Source organism: Argiope bruennichi, chromosome 4 (genome assembly GCF_947563725.1).
Source record: "Argiope bruennichi chromosome 4, qqArgBrue1.1, whole genome shotgun sequence".
In the NCBI taxonomy this organism is placed as follows: Eukaryota; Metazoa; Arthropoda; class Arachnida; order Araneae; family Araneidae; genus Argiope; species Argiope bruennichi.
The window spans coordinates 109,281,967-109,302,946 of NC_079154.1; the positions used below are offsets into that span (position 1 = coordinate 109,281,967).

At 28.0% G+C, this 20,980-nt stretch overlaps 1 protein-coding gene across 3 annotated transcripts; it reads right to left on the minus strand.

Annotated features, from left to right (window-relative positions):
• Positions 1 to 819: 819 nt before the first annotated feature.
• On the minus strand, positions 820 to 17,431 carry LOC129966500 (zinc finger protein 114-like). 3 transcript variants are annotated; one of them, XM_056080931.1, is made up of 2 exons: positions 17,304 to 17,431; positions 820 to 1,862 (listed from the first exon to the last, which is right to left on the minus strand). In XM_056080931.1, exon 2 carries the CDS (start codon positions 1,834 to 1,836, stop codon positions 991 to 993), a length of 846 nt encoding a protein of 281 aa, XP_055936906.1. In that variant the 5' UTR covers positions 1,837 to 1,862; positions 17,304 to 17,431; the 3' UTR covers positions 820 to 990. The 3 variants fall into 3 exon arrangements, with proteins under 3 accessions (XP_055936906.1, XP_055936905.1, XP_055936904.1); XM_056080930.1 differs by lacking the exon at positions 17,304 to 17,431 and adding an exon at positions 5,985 to 6,087; XM_056080929.1 differs by lacking the exon at positions 820 to 1,862 and adding an exon at positions 12,324 to 13,438 and having other exon boundaries at positions 17,304 to 17,413.
• Positions 17,432 to 20,980: the final 3,549 nt, after the last annotated feature.

Below are 20,980 nucleotides of genomic sequence, written 5' to 3' on the forward strand. Positions count from 1 at the left end.
AGTTTTTAAGAGGTCCCCTTGCCATCTTACATGGACAGGTCATTAGGAATGACCATGTCACAATTTTTGCCTTCCAACTGCAATTTAAAGGCAGATACTGATTCCGTCTGGATATTTCACTTATCAAGATGACAATTCCCCATTTCACCGCAATCGAACTGTTTAATATGATTTCGGGAACATGAGGACTCAGTTATACACCTTCCATGGCCTGTCAAAATCGGGCTTGAACATCATAGAGCGCTTGTGGTCTGTTTTGGAATAAAGAATGAGCTCCTGTTATCCTCCTTCTGAGAGCAGTGTCTGTATTCAGAGCAACTTCTGAAGAGCATGAGGATCGGTACAACATACCACTTACCATCATACCGAACTTACATATATCCATTTCGAGGCGGATTCAAGCGGTTTTCATTGCCAAAGATATTTCCACATTCTATGAGGTGCAAAACACTTCTTTTTGTAAGGTTTTCACATTATTTTGAACAACTTCTATCTGTAACTATATTTTCATGATTTCCTACAATTTGATATTACATTTTAATCACATATGAAGAAATCTTGAAAACTCATTTAGGATTCAATTAAAATGCATTTTAGACAAGGAAAAAAATAAATTCAAATTACTACATATTATACAATTTTTAATATATAAATTAACTCTCAAGTTAAGAAGTAAATTATCAATAAAGACAAGTCGCAATTTCAATTGTGAATTCTGTTTATTTCTAAAAATACGTAAACAAATCAAATAAACTTAGTGTAAAAACATTATCTATACAGATAATAATAAAATAAGTATAATACAGTAATACAGTATAATAAAAAAATTTGGCTATTGTCGTTAAATTCTATTGCTAGGATCGGTTTGTCTAGAATACTGACTTCAAGTTTTTATTTCAGATATTTCTCTGCTAAATAAAAATATTCAAATATAAAATATCACTAAAATGCAGGTAAAACAGAATTCGGATGAACAGTAAATATCAAACTTTATGTCCAGGGAGAATTAACTATCATTTTAGATTCCTGGAAAATTAGCCGATTAAATTCAAATATATAATCTTTTATCATTTTTTGTGAGTGTGTCTTTTCATGCCTTTTCAAATTTGAACTCGTTGTGAAAGCCCTATCACAACTTTGGCATATGAAAGGCCTTTCTCCCGTGTGTGTTCTGAGATGCTGCTGACGTGCACCACTCTGCGTGAAGCTTTTATCGCAATAATAGCACTTGTAAGGCTTTTCACTAGTGTGAATTCGAACGTGTATTTGGTAGCTGGATTTGTTGTGAAACTCTTTATTACAGTATTCACAATATTTTGGGTAGTCTTTTTTAATAATAATTGAATAACGTTGATGAACTGTAGAGGCATAATCACATTTTCTAGCTGCACTTGTCGATGGTCTCGGAGATGAGCTCTCTATTGTGTCTGTACAACTGTACTCAAGTTGAACAGACTTTTTCGAATGTGCTTTTATTGACTTATTAGAAGAAGAGTCAAAAGAATTTTTTCTTTTTCTTCCGGATTCGTTCAGATTATCATCGTTCGCTTTTCTCTTGTTACAAGGATTTCTCTCAATCAAATCTCGATGTATAGGAATTTCTTCCCTTTTATTTCTTTTATGAGAAGAAGTAGATGATATACGTTCATCCTCAAATGATCTCGCTGTATTTTGTGCAGGTTTTAAAAAAGAACTTACTTGAGATCTGATACTTTCAACTGGAGGCAGATTTCTATCTTCTTTTGTAAACTGTTGTGGTTTCTCTAGGGAAAGAATTTGAGACTCTCCTATTGAAGATGAATTTCTTTTGCTGAGATCCAGAGGCTGGTCATCCATATCTTTTTGAAAAATTATTTTTTCATCTGTGAAAAAAGGAGAATTCGATGCATTGTAAATTTAACGAATATTGATTAATTGGAATTTCTTATGAAAGAAATAATTTCTGAAACATAACGTGGAGCGTTTAGTCTCAAAATAAGTCTTCGATCTTACGAAGTTTCTTCAACAGTCTAAAACATAATATTTCCGCGAAACAATTTTTTTCTAGGTTTTTTTTTTCTCCTAACTTTATATTTTTTTCTAGGTTTTTTTTTTTTTTTCTAACTTCATATTTTTTTTCTAGTTTTTTTTTTTTTTTTTTTTTTCTAACTTCATATTTTTGCTGGTTTTACGTAAAATGTAGCAATTATAAATATTCAGATTACTTTTCCTTTTAATAAATTAAATGTTCTGTTAAAATTCAGATTCGTCGTTTTTTAATTTTTTAAAACAATATCATAATTTTTGGATAAAATTAAATAAAATTTAGGGCATATTCTAAATTTTCTTACTTATTTTGATATTAATTAAAGTATTTTCAACTACTTTTTTTCTCTTTCGCGTATCTTGTTGTTGTCGTATTTTGTTTTACAATTTACATTCAAAATTTATTTCAAGCTCAAATTCTGAAAGATTCACTACTTTTTCATATAATAAATATGCGACAAAGTGTTCTAATAGTCAAAACATTTGGACTCGTAATTTTAACGAACCTCACGTTTCAGCCCCCTCTTAATTCGAAAAATACTTATTTGGATTCCAATCTATTTTTGAACTTCGCCTTACCGTAGACGAAAGACATATTTTGTACATAATTTCGACCACATTTTTAGATTTCTTTCAAATTTGTCTGACTGGTCTTCCATCCTGTCTAAATGGTTGTTCATTTACAAATGAGCGTGATAATTTCAAAATACAAAGATCTATATGAATTATATAATTTTATATACAATAATAAGATCTATAATTTGATATACAATTTAGCATCTAAAACGAATATTCTTTTCATATTTCTAATCAAATCTATCAAAGGTTTGACTCTCTTTCAGTCTACTCTTTCGCATGCATTTTGACTCAATAATTCATAAATATACATCAATGGTATTCGGGATTTGATCTTGTGACTACAACTGTAATTCCAGTCAAATTTGGATTAAACTCGATGAGACAAAAACATGTTTACAATACATATTCGCCGTATAGATATAGTGAATATGTTAGATTTCCGACAAAATTTATATTTCTTAGTTACGGTTGTAAATAACTAATTTAATTAACCATGCAAGACATTCGCGGCATTATCTGAGCCCAAGCTGTGAAAGAAGAATGAGACATTTACTAGAGAATATGAGTGAATGCTCGGGTAGGCAATTCCCGCTGAGTTTAATTATACTATTTAATATATACAATATTTATTGGCATAACAGTATTATGCCAATAATTTTATTTAGTATATCATTTCTCAAATCAAAGAAACATGCTTTTAGATTTTCATTAAACGCCAAACACCTATTATGACATATTAATCAAAAATATTATTATAAATGCTTTGATTTTTTGCTTATGTACAATCCAAATTCAAGTCTAAACTTCACAAAAGAAAATATATTTAATGTCATTCCATGTGAAATGCATATTTTATAAAGAGAAGCCAGAGACAAATCACAGATCGTTAAATTGTATCTGTATATGATTGAGTCCTTTCATTACCACCCCACTGCCGATGTTTCCATAATCACTATTGGATATAATATTCACTCCTATATCAGAAATTCTATTAAAGTTGAAAATGTTATATTTGCAACACTCCAATATTTGTAATATCGGAGTGTTATTATTTTTTATAACTCCCCAATATTAGAAAAAAATTCTTTCCATATAATATAATTTATTCTATTTTATCTTAAGAATTCGGATCATCAGATGACATACCTAAGACGTTTTAATAACACGATGAAGTTATTTTTATCAATACATTAAAATGTTATGACTCACAAATAATTTTACAAGCAATGATAGTAGATTTCTATTATTGGTGATCCATAGTTTTTCATGAGACTGTGGAACACCATACATATGGGACAATTCTCATTATACAAATTGAAATCAGCATATATTCGTTAGTAAATTTCTTTCCAGTTAGAAATAACAAATAATGCAAAATATGTTCAAGAGTTTTAGCGTTCGAAAAATATGTATTTCACCTAACATGTAAGAATGGCTGTTTGGAAACAAAGAGTCATGTCCTTTCATACAGATTATTAATTTCAGTAAACGATGTTCAGTCAAGTAATAATAATAGTTGCAAGAAAGTATCATACGAAATCTTTTTCAATATTCAATGAACATTCTCAGCGAATGCCTCTTTTAATCAAGCTTTTTCCAAGCATTATCAAATTTACTAATTATGACATATAGTGAATGCTATAAGAGTTTTATTTTTCTAGGATTGTATTAAGAGCATTAGATGAAATAATATTCTTAGATGATGCAACTAACATTTTACATTTTCTCTTTAGGTTTTGATTAGTTCTATTTAGTTGCACCAGCATCTATTTAAACCTGTCTTTTTTAATTTTTATGAATTGCCTGTTATATATCTATTGCACAGCTAAGGAACTTAATTCTGATTTATAAAAATGATTCTTTTGCAGCTTTTACTTGAAAAATATTTCGATTTGGATTACAAAATATACGAACGAAGAATACAGTTCTCTATATGTCTCAGATAATTTTAACAGCTCAAATAAAGCAATAAGAAATCACCTTTCTGTGATAAATTAGAAGATTTAATTTATATAGGTTATAATATATAGTATTATAGTACCTTCTGAAGCAAAAATATTTCTAAGTTAAACTTCCCAGGACTATTCCGAAAAATATAGTTTTCTCAACCGAGTACAACAATCATCGCTAATGAAATTATTTTTAAAAACGTGGAGATATCTCTATCGTGCTTTAGATTTAGCTTTATTTAGTAAACATAAAGACACACTTTATAAACTACAAATATTTTTATAATTTGAAACGAAAATGTCAAATAACGGCATAAATTTCTAATTATCTGAATTAACTATAAACAGTTTTTTTCAATAATCATGGTATTTACATAAATATAGTTTTAATTATCTGTAACTGCATATTTAATAAAGTTATGATTTTATATGCAATTTCAAATTTAATAAAATGAAGAATAATATATTCTAGAACTTGTTAATTTTCTAAATCTTAAAGTGACATTTTCAAACACTCGAAATCTGACATTTACATATAAATGTATGAATTACAGGTTTTATTTTGAAATTAAGAATAAATATATACCCTTGTTTATTATAAATAGAAAGCGTAAGTGAGTCTTATACATAATTTCTATACTTAATCATTTCTATACTTAATGAATTGTAACTACAACTGAATTAAAATAAATATTCTGAACGATATCATTAATTCGATTAATTAATAAACCTTTGGAACTCAATGAAAAAAATTCCATTTTTAATAATGAAATATTTTATATATTAAGAATTCATTTTTTTAAATTGAATCTAATTTATGTTTGTTCATGTATTTGTAATTTAAAAAAAAGAAATTGATAAAGGATTATTTCTTCAGAAATCAAAACATACTTCCACATAAATACAAAAAAAAATATCTGCTGAAAAATAAAATATAGTTAATTTACATTGAATGAAAATAATTTAACTGCGAAATTACGATTACCTCAAGCTGAAAGTTCAAAATATCTTCTCAGATATTTCCTAGCAACCAAAATGAAAAATTTGAGAATAATAGAATCAAAACTTCTAATATAAACATGATAAAATACCTTACCTTAAAAACATTACTATTTTCCAACTATTTCAAAATTAACTTAAAGATACTACTTTAGGGAGCCAGAATTGATAATCTAATAACATAATTTTAAATTGAATTTTGGATCAAAAATTTAATAATGGAAGTTAAATTTTGCATCATCCTTTGATAAATCGTAAAAATGTGTTTAAAAAAATTCCTTTTTCATTCAAAATTTGGAAAGTTCGTAAAAAATTTATATGATTTTAATATAAAATAGTATAGCTACGTTCTTATATCTTTATCGCTGAAGATCATTTTAACGAAAAGATAGGAATGAATAAGAATAAAAACTAGCTTAATATAAAACTTACTTCATTTCCAGCTTTAAAGAATTAATAAATCTTTGGAGATCACTTTCAGTTGCGTTTAATAAAACTTGCACCAGCAATTCTGCCAAATTTATCATTATCATAAAATTAAGTATATGATTTAAAAATATCAGTTACGGTTTTGCTATCTGTTTTCTAAATCAGCTGTCAGAAAATAAACACCTCCTTCTTTTAAAAAATGATATTTTCAGAATTGTTTTCTAGAAAAAGATACCGAATTAGACACTTGTAATAAGATTATTATGATATTTTCGCAGAAAAAAATTCTATTATGAATAGTGTTCTGAAAATATATGGAGAAGACTTTCCACAAGTGTTTACAGATTTCACATACGATATCCTTCAGTTCTATCATAAGTGTCATGCCTCTAGCCTCCATGCAGCTGTTCCGGCCCCACGGCTGAAGTGAGATGAAGTGAAGAGAGAGAGAAAAACAGTTGCGCAAGAAAGTGTGGCTGACACCGGTAAGAGAGTGTGTTGGTAGGAGCTTCAATGGGAATTTCGAGAAATGGGTTCAAATTTAAATCAGAATATAATTGTAATATGTAAATAGTTATGGATTATTTAATCTTTAAGATATAAAAAACTTGCGTTGCCAAGAAATGTATCATTACTTGTGTCAAGGCACGTGATTATAAGCTTACATAATTTTTTTTAGTACTATAATGCTGGTTAAGACTTCATATCCTTTGGCCCATTATTACATGTATGATCTCAAAAAAGATTTTAAAATACATGTTTTTAAGATTTTTTTTTTTTTTGTTCTTTTAGAAGAAATGGTTTTGAATGACCGATGTTGCATATTGTGGCATTAGAAGGATCTTTTGGAATATATATAATTGTTCAGACAGATGATAGTGGTTCCCAGAATGCAATTTCAAATCAAATGGATGAATTTTAACTGGCTTTGAAAATACAATTTACTAATCACTTTTAATTCATTTTTTATATTTATATATAAAATCATTCAGATATTAATTTCTACTTATTCGCCTACAATCAACTTCCAAATTATAGTTACTGGCATTCAATTGTTAAGAAGGTAATAATTATTCGCCATATTTCAATTATTTTAAATTCTAATTATTTCAACAGGCGCCAGCTGTAATTGTACACAGCAGCATGCTGTTTAAATCCTCAACAAAGTAACAAATGCAAACATTCGAACTGAACAAACAATGAATCCCTGCTCTGTTGCTTTCTGCTAAAATTCATTTACTATTTTGCAACCGAACGTTGAGCGACTTTTATTTTAATGATAAATAATACTTAGTGCGATTGTCGAGAATTTCAATGATGCTGCTCCACTGTTGTATTTCTCGTTCTAATGACGATTTGGAAAATACTAGAATATTTCCTTTTCCCCGATTCACCATCTCTTGTGGATGTGGATTTAGGTCTAGAATTGGATCATGATACGGATATATCATCCACCCGTTCCGCGAGTCGCTGTTGGGCGCTCGTATGCAGTTTTTTAAGATATGCCAGGCTTTGGAACTACCTGTTGAACTGGTGCCTATTAACGTTCCGAAAGTTGATGCTCCAATTATAAAATCTTTCATGATTTACAAAATGTGCTGTGCCTTGGATCTGTCGGCACGTCTGGCTGCTACAAGAATCAAAGTTGTGGAGTCCTGTGCGGTCTACCAATTTTGTGGTCTGAATTTGCCATATAAGTACCGACAATGGTAGAATCCAATGTAACATCAAAACTGTTTTCAGCTACCCAATAATATATAAAACTGTCTTCAGTTGCAAGATGTTGCATCAATAGCCTTCTGCTTCTTGGTGCTGTTTCAAAAAGTTGCATCGATTGTCAAATGCTCTTTCAAAAACTGTCGTCAGTTATTGGATGCTGTCAAAGACAAATCTGATGTAGCGATGAAGGGAGGGTCGGCGGGCGGGAAACGACAATAGCACGCCTTCACGTGTTGTTCCCTGAGCAACGTGGCAGTTCCGTGGATCTTCAACGGCTAAAAGGCTACTCAACCAAGAAATTAAAGTGAAGAATTTTTATTTAGTTTGGGAAAATAGTATATTTATTTTACTTTATGGTCTTGAACACATTTATTTCCATGTCACGAATACTCACTTCCTGCATTAAAAACAAAATGCAAGCATTTATGATGCAATGGTTATAGAGTTTTAAAACACATGTAAAAAAACTAATTTCTTGCTCCGTATTTGCTTTAAAGAAATTGTATATCATTTTATGGATTTCAGTCCTGACTACTTAAAATATAGACCCAATAATCTTAGTAACATCAAAAAAAATATCTTTATAATATAATAAACTTCTGAGATAGAGAACATAAGTATTTTTATTGCCAATCGTCAAATTCCATGTTTAACTGATTATTTTCACTATCACATATAATATAAAATTGTAATTTTTCTGTATGCTTTAATTAATTTTGTTTCTGAATTATAAATACTTTTGTCAAAATTTTTCTTCAATACATTCTATAATAATTTATAATGTGAATTTTATCATATGAATAGGATCTAGATTAAACAATTGAAATTAATATAAGACAATGAATTGAAAAAGTAATAACATTTAATATATATATAAAAACAAATTAAATATTTGAAGAATTTATAATTTCCAGATGCATACTTAATGAATTCTTGCATTCATTGCCAAGAATTTACAATCAAAATGTCCCAAATATTTGTACCATTTGACAGTTAAATTCTGTTACTGCCGATGTGGTGAAAGTGTCAATAGCGGCATAGACTTTTATCTACATCTGGTACACTTAAGAAGCAACGTAAAAATGGGCATATCTTCCTTTACAGATATAGGTTAAAAAAACTGATAAATGAAATCCAGAGAATGTTGACGTATAGGAATCCAGAGAATGTTGACGTATAGGAATCCAGAGAATGTGACGAGCGTCGATTAGATTTGCTCCCACAACATTATAATGGAAATCTCTTTATAACACATATAAGTGTATGAATATTTCTAGTTATTCTTTTACTTCTTATTTATTTATTTTCCGTTTTAGTTTGCCTATATTATAAATACTTGTTTATTTTCGTTTACTTTTTATTTATTCAAACTTTATTGTTCTGTTTCACGTGTGTTGGAAGCAATACTGCTTTAGCCCCTTTAAAAAGATTTTTATTTTCTCTATTTTCGCATTTATCTATCATCAAATGTCTTTGTATCTATTATAGGAAGAAAAGCTCTTCTACTTCTAAAATCCAAATATGTAATTAATGTTAACGGATCTTATTTTGGACCATAAGGATATCATCTATATATATATATATATATAATATATAAAACAGAAGCTGACAGAATCTTGTATTTTCTATATCAGAAATGCATCTTTCTGTCGATTAAATATACAATATATATATATATCAGAAAAAATTTAGTGTAAAAATATTTCGTAAGATCTGAATTCAAGAAACAGGCACATAGCTCATTTGTAAGAAGTTATAGCGATTAACTAAGAAAAAAAACTGCTTCAATTTTCATTTCAACAAAAATTATCAGAATGTTGCTAATTGATTGCTAAAAGACACTAAACGCATTGTGGTGCGACAATGATTCTTATATTCTTTCTATTATCCTCTATTTATTTTCAGAGTTCCTTTTTTTTAAATTTGAGTTAATTTAGCTTTAGATTGCCTATTATGAAATATACTTCTAAACTAAAAACTATAAAATTTGAAAAAGATGCTCAGCTTGATAAAAAGTAGTAACCAGATGAAAAATGAAGGTAAGAAAGTAGTTGCTTTCTTTGTATGCAAATAGAATTGGAATCCAAAACTGGATTTTCACTTCAATTTTATTTCCGCAGTACATGTGTTTTTTGTTTGTACCCACAATAATTTGTAAGTGATTGATTCAATTAAATTCATAATTTTACATCGAAAAGAAAAATGTACGAAATTTTCCCAAAATATCAATAAACAGAAATGTTAAAATTTACAAACTGCATCTAAAATCTATAATTAAACAGAAAACTTTTCAATATATAACAAATAAAACATTCTATAAAAGTTAAATTCTATTAACCATTAAATAAAACATTTTATAAAAGTTAAATTCTATTAACCATTAAATAAAACATTTTATAAAAGTTAAATTAAATTCTATTAACCATTAAATAAAACATTTTATAAAAGTTAAATTAAATTCTATTAACCATTAAATAAAACATTTTATAAAAGTTAAATTAAATTCTATTTAACCATTAAATAAAACATTCTATAAAAGTTAAATTAAATTCTATTAACCATTAAATAAAACATTCTATAAAAGTTAAATTAAATTCTATTAACCATTAAATAAAACATTCTATAAAACATTCCTGCATGAACAAATAAATTTGAAAAAAAGGGGAATCCTGATATTCTGGCATATAAGTTCAAAAAGTGTTTTGTAAAAAAAAACCTGAAGAGACAAAAACAAATAAATAAAAATATAAATCATCAATTTTATATTTTCATCAATTATTAAACATCAGTTATAACTGAAAATAAGGAGAGAGAAAAAAGAGAAAATATTTTAAAAGTCAAAACGTTCAAAACTCGAAATTTCAACAAATCACCAATGTTTCAGAATTCCTTAAGTCCGAAAAACGCTTTTTTGACATTTTGCTTATCTTTCTGTCTGTGAAAATGGTTACACAAAAACGACTTGAATTGTATATAGATGGAATTTGATGTATGGTCTTCACACCAAAATTTGTAGACTTAGAAGTTTTTGGATAATTCTATTTAGATAAAATTTTGTCCATCCGAGTGTCATAATGAATTAACAAAGCTACAAACCGAAGATAATTAAATAATATTTGCTAAACTGAAAATAAGGAGAGAGAAAAAAGAGAAAATATTTTAAAAGTCAAAACGTTCAAAACTCGAAATTTCAACAAATCACCAATGTTTCAGAATTCCTTAAGTCCGAAAAACGCTTTTTTGACATTTTTCTTATCTTTCTGTCTGTGAAAATGGTTACACAAAAACGACTTGAATTGTATATAGATGGAATTTGATGTATGGTCTTCACACCAAAATTTGTAGACTTAGAAGTTTTTGGATAATTATATTTAGATAAAATTTTGTCCATCCGACTGTCATAATGAATTAACAAAGCTACAAACCGAAGATAATTAAATAATATTTGCTACAAACATTTGATATCTAAAGCTTAGATCTCTTTCAAAACTGGAAACAAATACCTCATAAGGTCTACCGTCTGTCAACATGGTTCACCAAAAGCATATAAACGAGATGACTAAAATATGTAACAGCTAAACTACATGATATTTAGTATGTGATTTTCTAACACTTTAATTATAGTTATGCGTAAAATTTTCGTTCTTTTCAATGAAGAAAAAGGAGCCCAAAACAAAATCGTGTTATTTCTTTTCTTTGTAATTGTGTCTGAATCTTATACCAATGATTAATCGTGAAAGATCACATGCTAATGAGTTCTTCCGTAACTGTTGTTCGCCAATGATGTGTTTAATGTTACACATGTACATTTATTGTACGTGTGTACGTATGTACGAGAAAATTTCATGATGTCATTCTTGTTGGTTCACATTTTTCCTTCTAAGATTTAAAGCGGATGAATTCGATATATTCTAAGGTTTAATTTCAAAATAATTTTCATTTTTTTTAAAATACGGAATCATTTTTGGACTTCTCTGAAGATGTAATACATAGAAAAAGGAATGTAAATTTTTCTGAACAAGATAAATTATTTTTAATGTAAGTTTTAAATATTTATTACATCATTTTTATTTTTTTTCTCAAGAAATGAAACTCCGAGTTGCTAACAGCTAATATTTGTATATATGAAATTAACTAAAATAAATAAAATAAAGGTATAAACGAATTGAAAAAGTTGGATTCAAATTTCTTGTGAACACAGTGAATTTTATCTCATTAAATAATTAATTTAAATTTAAAATTCAACTCAGTATATGAAATTCTTTTCTAACAATCTAGAGGAACACTGGATATTTCATTAAAATATTTCATTCATTTGCTCATTTAAAATTGCATATCTATGACTCTAAATTTTCATGATTTTCAACAACTTTATATCTCCTTTTACTCATATATAACAAAAATATTTGAAAGACAAATTTACATTTCATTTAAATTGCATTTTAAAAAAGAAACTTAATTTCATATGTCTCATACTATGTAATTTTTAATACATAAATTTACTTTCAAATTAAGAAGTAAATTATCAATAAAGAGAAAGCGAAACTTAAATTGTGCACCCAGTTTATTTCAAAAAAATACAGGGAGAAGAAATAGACAAATCCAATAAACACAGTTTAATACTTCATCTATACAGATATGCAGACAACCGCTGTTAGTCACAGAATAAAACTTTTTTTTTTTGTCGTTAAATTCTATTAATAGTCAAATACAGAATATTTTCATTCTTATCAGCTTTTTATTTCAGTTATTCGTCTGTTAAATAAAAATACTTCATCAAAGATAAAATATCCCTAAAATATAGATTAAACAAATTTCAAATAAAGAATAAAAATCAATTCAACCATTTATTTTTCTTCCCTTTTTTTCTTTGTGCATCTTTTCATGTGTTTTCATACTAAAATTCCGTTTATAAGCCTTACCACAAGTTGGGCATATGAAAGGCTTTTCTCCGGTGTGTGTTCTAGTATGAGCTGAAAGATGGCTTGAGCATTTAAATGTCTTATTACAGAACTGACACCGGTAAGGCCTTTCTTCCGTGTATATTCTCATATGCACTTTACGATCATTACTCTGTGAGAAGCATTTATCACAATAATCACATTTGTAAGGCTTTTCGCCAGTATGGGTCCGAATGTGCTTATTATAGCTGGATTTGTACAAAACTTTATTACAGTATTTACAAATGATAGTTGAATTTTCCTTGAAAATGTTTGAATCGCCTAGATATCCTACAGAATCATAATCATGATTATTATTTCCAGCTGTGCTCACTAATCCTTCCGGAGATGAATTGTCTCTGACATCTCTCCATTTGCAGTCCTGATCAACAGATGTCTTTGTAGACATTTTTATCAATCTATTAGAGAAAGAGTCAAATAGTTTTTTTCTCTTTCCTCCAAATTCGTTCGGATGATTTTCGTTAGCTTTTGTCTTGTTGCAAGGATTTCTTGCAATCAAATCTTGAAGTTTAAGAATTCCCTTTTCTTTGTTCCTTTGATGTGGATGGACAGATCTCATACGTACATCCTCAAAAGTTCTCACTGTATTTTTTTCAGGTTTTAAAAATGAATCTGCTTGAGATCTGACAATTTCAACTGAATATAGATTTCCATTTTCTTTTGCAGACTCTTGCTGTTTTTCTGAGGAAAATATTCGCAATTCTTCTGCAGAAGATAAGCGTTTTTTACTGAGATCTAGAGGTTGGTCATCCATGCCTTTTTTTAAATTTTTTTCATCTGTGAAGAAAAGGGGAATTCAGTGCATTGTAAGATATTAATGAATAATAATTATAAAGTTATTAATTATAAATTAATATTGATTAACTCGAATTCCTTATGAATGAAATAGTTTCTGGAACATATCCTTGAGCATTTAATCTCAAAGCAAGTCTCGGATCTTACGAAATTTATCCAACAGTCTGACAGTCTAAAATATCATATTTACCTCAACATTTTCTTTTTTTTTTTTTCTTTTTTTTAGTTTTTATTCTAACGTCATAAATTTTGCTGGTTTTGAGGGAAATGTAGCAATTCCGAATGTTAAGACCACTTTTAAGTTTAATGAATTAAATGTTACATTTAAATTCAGAAGTGTCATTGTTTTTTTTATATTTTACAACTAAATTCTAATTTTCGAATACAAATTAAATTAAAGTAATTAAATTTCGGGCTTGTTCTAGTTTTTTTCAGTTACTTTCATATTAATTAAAGCATTTTCAACTTTTTTTTTTCATTTTGCGTATTTTTTGTTGTTTTATTTTGTTTAACAAACTAATACAATTACGGAAGATTTTTGGACATTGTTACTTTCTCGTATAAGAATTATGCGAAAAACTCTTCTAACAGTCAAAAAATTTTAACTCAAAATTCTCACGAATATCCTATTACAGGCCGCCTTGAATTCAAAAAGGTGTTTTTTTCGGGGGGGAGGGGGAATCCAATATTTTTATAATCTCGAGAACTCATATATTAAGCGTAGATTGATATCATTTGATACATGGAATTTCGACCAAATTTTTAGGTTTCTGTCAAACTTTGAAGGAAATATTGTCACGTAGGTACTTTAATATGGAACTCAATAGCACACACAAGAAATAGAATAAACCAGTTTATTTACTCAACGCGGAACTCAGAATACAGTGACTGACAAATCTTCTGCTTTTATATTAGCAGGGAAAGTTCCAGAATACTTTTCTGGAGACAGTAAGAAAAGTCCAGAACACTTGTCTGGTAAACTAAAGAAATGTCCAGAATCGTCGGGAACATGAAATAAAGAGGAACATAAAATCATTTAATTAAATATTTACACAAACTGTGAATCGCAGGATTCGAACTCGCAATCCCTTGATTATGAGATCAGTGCTATGACCATTCGGCCATGGAGAGTCGACTGACTCTTTTCAATGCGGCAATATATTCAAAGGAATCATATCTATCTTTCTGTACAAATGTAAGTCCACTTGATAACTCCAACACGAAAAGATCTGTATAAATTGTATTTGGTATGCAGGCTAACATATAAAATGTAGGTTTCTTATCAAATTTTTAATCAAATCTGTCGAAGAATTGACAGTCTCTCCGTCTCTTGTCGGTTCAACTCAAAATAATATTAACGGAAAACTCACAAAAGCAACTGCAAAAATAAATCAATGATATTCAGTATATGATCTTGTGACTATATCTGTTGTTTTGCGTCAAATTTTGAATGAAAAATCAGCCCCAAATTAATAGTATTCGCAGTATAGATGTTTAAAATGTTAGATTCTCCTCAAAAATTAAAATTTCGTAATTAATGCTGTAACTAATTAATTATTTTATCAAGCGTGCAAGGCATTCGAGGTTTTAGGAGATCCAAGCTTCAAAAGAAGGGTAAGACTATTACTGCAAATTATGCAAGGTAATGTCCACTTTTTTTCATTATTTTGTTTAATTTGTAGAACATTTATTTTCTAAGAGATCTATTATGATAAATGATTTATCATATTATTTCTCAAATCAAAAGGAATATATATCTGGATTTTTATTCAAAGCAAACGCATATCATAGCATATTGCAAAAATAATTATAAATCTTTATAGGCCTTCTGTTTCTTTAATATACAAATTCAAGCTTAAACTTCACAAAAAAGAAAATGCGTTTCATACCATTTCATGTGTGATGCATATTTTACTTAGAGAAGTCGAAGACAGACTTTTAAATATGAAATTGTTCTCGAATATCAGTGAGAAATTTCATTGCCATGCTGCTGCCGATGTCTTTATAATCACTATTAGATACAATATTCACTCGCAAATTAGAAAGTGAAAAAATTTTATTTTGTGCAAAATTCCAATGTTAGATAAATTTTCCTCTACAATCCACAAATATTTTCATTATTTACCATAAGAAAAAGGTGCATTAGGTGTCATATGCAACACTTTTTGATTGCATGATCAGCAACAGAAAGTGAATTTTTACAATATGATACTGAGCATTACGAATTAAATGCCATTCAATTGCCAAATGAATCTTGCGTATCAAGAGTAATTATGGTTTTATGGTCAAATAATGATAGTAATTATGGCTTTTCTTACTGTGATGTATAATGTTAAATGGATAATTATGATTATAATTTATATTTGTCATACAGAACATTCTGACCTGTAATTTCTGAAATAAATATTTTAGTGCTACATTTCGTAGGAGCATTTTTCTTTCAGTTTAAAAAGATGTATTTTTCTTATAAATACTCTGAGATCATGCATCGTTGATGAAATTATTTTAAATAGCTCTCTATATCTCTATTGTACTTTACATTTAGCTTTATTTAATAAATATGATTAATAGTTTACGATTAAAAATATTGTCATAATTTTAAACAAAAGTGTCCAATTATGTCTCTACATTAAAGGTACCTTAATAATAACTTGAATTAATTATAAATCTTTCATTAATCATGGTATATCTACAATTATAGATCCAATTACCTATCAATCGTTACTTCTTGTTGAATGCTGAAATAAATTTGTTTTCTTGAAAGCTGAAATTTAAAAAATGTAAAATATTTTATGATAGCTTGTTAATTTTCATAATTACTATAATGATGTTTCCAATAATTCCAAATGGGATTTTTAAATCCAAATGTAATAATTATAGGTTTCATTTCAAAATTATAAGTAAATAATTTTCGTTTGTTTTTTATAAATAAAAATAGGAGGTTGCGTAAATTTTATTTTCTATACATATTAAATTGCAACTGATTTAATAGAAATGTCCTTAACGATTGTAATAATTTATTGAATTAAACTTCTGACTGTTTTGAATTCATTGAATCTTTTTTCCATTCATGAGAATGAAATAAATTATATATTAAGAATTTAGATACAAACATTTTCAAAAATTTGAATCCAATTTCCTCTAAGTCATTCATTAATAATCTCAAAATGGAAATTATGAAGATAAATAACGCGACCAGAAATTAAAATGTATTTCGCCATAAATATAAAAAGCATCTACTAAAACGGAACTACAGCTAATTTATGATGAATTAAAAGCATTTAATTCATCATAAATTATCTGAATTCATGATGAATTAAATCATCATTCATCATAATTAAATCATTTATTCATCATAATAATTTATGAAAATACAAAGTTCCGATTATTTCAGCCTAATAATTCAAAGTACCATTTCAGCTATACACTTACATTGAAAATCAACAACTTCAGAATAATATCATCTAATTTATACATAATAAAATATACAATTCTTCACTCATTCTAAATATTTCAAAGTTAACTTAAAGATATTACTTAAAAAAACGTAATCGATAATCTAAAAATGTAACTTTAAATTTAATCGTGGATCAAACATTGAAAATAGAAATTAAATTTTTGTATCATCTTTCTATAAGTTGTAAAAACATTTTTTAAGAATATGCTTTTCATTCGTAACTTAGGAGGTTTGTAAAATTATGCACTTTTAATATTAAGTTGTTTTGCTAAACTCTTGCTTCGTTGATGCTGAAAAATATTTTAAAGAAGAGATAATTTAGATACTGTATAATAAATATTATTTTGTTCTTAATATAAAATTAAATAAAATATTTAATTTTTAGTTTACCTGAATTCCAACTTTAAGGAAGTATCAAATCTTCAGAAAGCATTTGCAATCAGTCGTACTCAATAAAACTTGCCCCCAACAGTTTCGCCAATGCAATATTACCAACTAATTAAGTACACAATTTAAAAATGTCAGTTACGGTTGTCCGGTTATGTTTTTTCAAGCTGATTTCAGAAAATATTAATATCCTTGTTTCGAAAATCAAATTATTTTCCAATTTCCTTTCTTAGAGGCACCGAATTAGACACTTCTAATAAGATTATTGTGTTCTTTTCAGAGAAAAGGTAAATTGTATAAAGAATTATGGAAAGAATACTTTTGGAACGTGTAGTATTCAGAAAACATGTGGAGAAGAGTTTCGGCAAATGTTTATGAACTTAACATAAAATACTCTTCAATTCTCTCAGAATTTATGACACTTTCTAGTTCTATAGTAAAAATTAAGACTTCGGGTACAGATGACCCATTATCATCTCTTTTGTTCGTAAATTCAATGATTTTCAAATACATGCTTCAAAAAATATTTTAATTGATTTTTTCAGAGAAAGACGGATGATGTTTGTATTGCATAACGAATGATATGTATATTCGCAAAAGATGATGTTCCGGGAATGTAAATAATTTTACTAACAGGAGAATAGTGGTTTCAAGCAAGTGTCCATAGACCTTTAACCCTTTGCACTCAGAAAAGTAATTCGATGCATAATTATTCAAATAATTCAAAGATTCATTCATTGCTCTAAAAAATAAATATACGCAATTGTTTTAAATCAAATTTCTTTGAAAAATTAATCTACATCTTTTTGCCATTCTGTAGACATTTTAAACAATCATAATTGAAAAATAAATAAATAAAACGTCAAAATGATGCAGCGTCTTGAATGGTGAGTGAGAAGCACCATCTGAGAGCAAAGAGTTAATTCTATCCCACAACTTGAGGTGGGCAACTGTTTAGTTCTTATGCATTTCTTTAAAACCGAAATATTATTTATTTGTATTTAATTACTATGCATTTCTTTAATACCAATTAAACATAATCATGGAAATTTTGTGACCAGAAACTTTAATTTCAATGCAATTCCATCAATGGTCTGCCAGATATGTGATCCTAGAACTTTATAATTATCTCACAAAAGATCAGATGTTTTGCAATTGGTATAATTTAAGAATGTTTAAACATTTATATCAAGTGATGTGTGACATTCATTATCTAATAAGATATCAAACATACATTCCTCCCAAAATTTTTATATGGCGTCAGAATTGGTGGATAATATACAAGTGAACCAAACTGCGTCTGTTAACAGTGACAACAAGCATAATTAAAACGCCATAGGTTTTCAAATATTATTCTAAAACTGAATGCTGTCTTAAAATTACAGCAACTATACTATTCGAAAAGGGTTTTCGGGTACTGAACCAGAAGAGCTTACAAGACCCGTAACTATTAATTCTGCTCATTAATGAAATAATCTTGCTTGAAAATGATGACAAATCAGTAAATAAGGCAGATGTGCGATTTCAAAGTTTAATTACTTAAAAATCGAATTGATTCCACGAAATTTTAATTTAATTTTTAATAGTGTGAAAGCTTGAACGTTTTAAACAATCTGAATGAAAAATGTAGAGTAGCGCAAAAATTGATAATTCTGGGCTTTCGGAAATATAAATGTGCAACATCAAGAAATCACTCATTTCTACTTTAATTAATGAGAAGCTAACCCTTTAAACTCCTATTCGTCGCTTTTTTGCAATCTAATTAGATGAATCATTTCGTTTCGGGAAAGTGCGACCTCTTAATTAAATTAATAGCCTCGTAACCTTTATGTGTAACTTCTGTATTAAATTACGTCACTTCCGAATGTTTAAATTCATTTTAGTCTTGGCAGTTGTATTCATTATCACTATTACCTTTTGGGCACGACGGTTAAGAAGATAGACTCAGAAAAAAGATGCAATCAAACCATGTTTAATCGCATCTTGTAGCAGGGGAGTGTTTATTTTAAATTGCATAATGTTGTTTCTGATGAACTTTGAGACGTTTAATAATGCATACTACATCCACAGTAACAATTGGATGCCCAGTGCTTCAGGTTCTAAAATGAAGAGAGAAAAAGTTTCAGAGCATTTTAGTGAAAAAAATTTATTTCGATGAATGTAGAAATTTTACAAAATATCAAACAAACAATTTTAGCATCTCTTTTCAAACCATTCAGGAAAACAACAGCTGAATAAATATATTATTTATGGAGTCATAAAAATCAGTGCGATTTAATAAATTTTCAAATTCTTAAAAAAAGATATATTATCTCTATATAAAATTAAGTCCTTTATGTTTTTAGAATACTAAATATCCGCTACGTCTACTGTCGGATAAATGAATATTTTAAGTTGAGTTAAGCCTAGAACACGAAAGTAGTCTAAAAAAATGTATTACCCTTGCGTGTAGCCTAAAAGCTTTTTATTTTAGACTGCATAATGTTCTGTGATGAAATTTGAGACTTTTTAATAACGCTAATATCCGTAGCAAAACTTTGATGCTACGGGTTTCAGGTTCTAGTATAAAATGCGAGACGAAATATTTCAGAATTCAAGATTTTATAAAAGATTTTCATCAATGAATTTAGAAATTTAAGAAAAATTTCAAAACAGCACTTTCTTATCTTATTTCAAGCCATGACAGAATATCAACAATAGAACCAATATTACAGAATCACTATTAAATGCAATATTTACTTATATGTTCAAATATTTTTGATATATAGAGTTTTCTGGTTCCAACAATATAAAATTTCGATGAAATTTCACTAATACTTTTGAAAAATTGATGCTTCATGAGACAAATTTCTAACTGCTAATTCCACAATAAGCAGCTGAAGGTAAATTTTTACCGATAAACTGAATGTTACAAAAAATGAAAGGAATGAGTATTTATCACTCAAAAGGTAAAACATTGTTATTCATACAAAAAACGGAATGTCATATAACGTGAATATTCCCATTGTAACAATTGAACACATTTTATTCCATAGATTTATTTTAAAGTAATTAATTCATGGGATTGCAGTCTGTCTAAATATTGCTAGTAGTCAATATTGTTCCATACAGAAAGTAATGGCTTATACAATCAAGTCAGAAGGGTTTACATCTAAAATATTATCATCTATAATGTTTCATACTAATGGTTCGAATCTCATTTACTTTACCCCACTCATTTCGCTTATGGGAAATATAAAGATGTACTGAGCGACAAAGATCAGGATGAATAATCTATCATCGTGTAGATTATGAGTTTCATACTCAAAGCATAATTTTAAATCATGTATAATTCTCTTTATAAATATTAAGATAAAGACCAATGGTTGAAAAAGGGTAATTAATTCTTGGGATTGCATTCTCTCCAAATATTGCTAGTAGTCAATATTGTTCCATACAGAAAGTAATGGCTTATACAATCAAGTCAGACGGATTTACCTCTAAAATATTATCATCTATAATGTTTCGAATCTCATTTACTTTTTTCCATTCATCTCGGAGAAGGTCTCATCACAAAACTGATATTCCGCTTATGGGAAATATAAAAATGTATTAGCGACAAAAATCCGGATGAATAATCTATCATCCTACAGATGATGAATATAAAAAAAACCCAAAATTTTGAAGATATTTATTTCGAA

Coding starts and splice junctions, on each gene's coding strand:
- LOC129966500 (XM_056080929.1), bottom strand. CDS start 13,415: ATGGATGACCAACCTCTAGATCTCAGTAAAAAACGCTTATCTTCTGCA.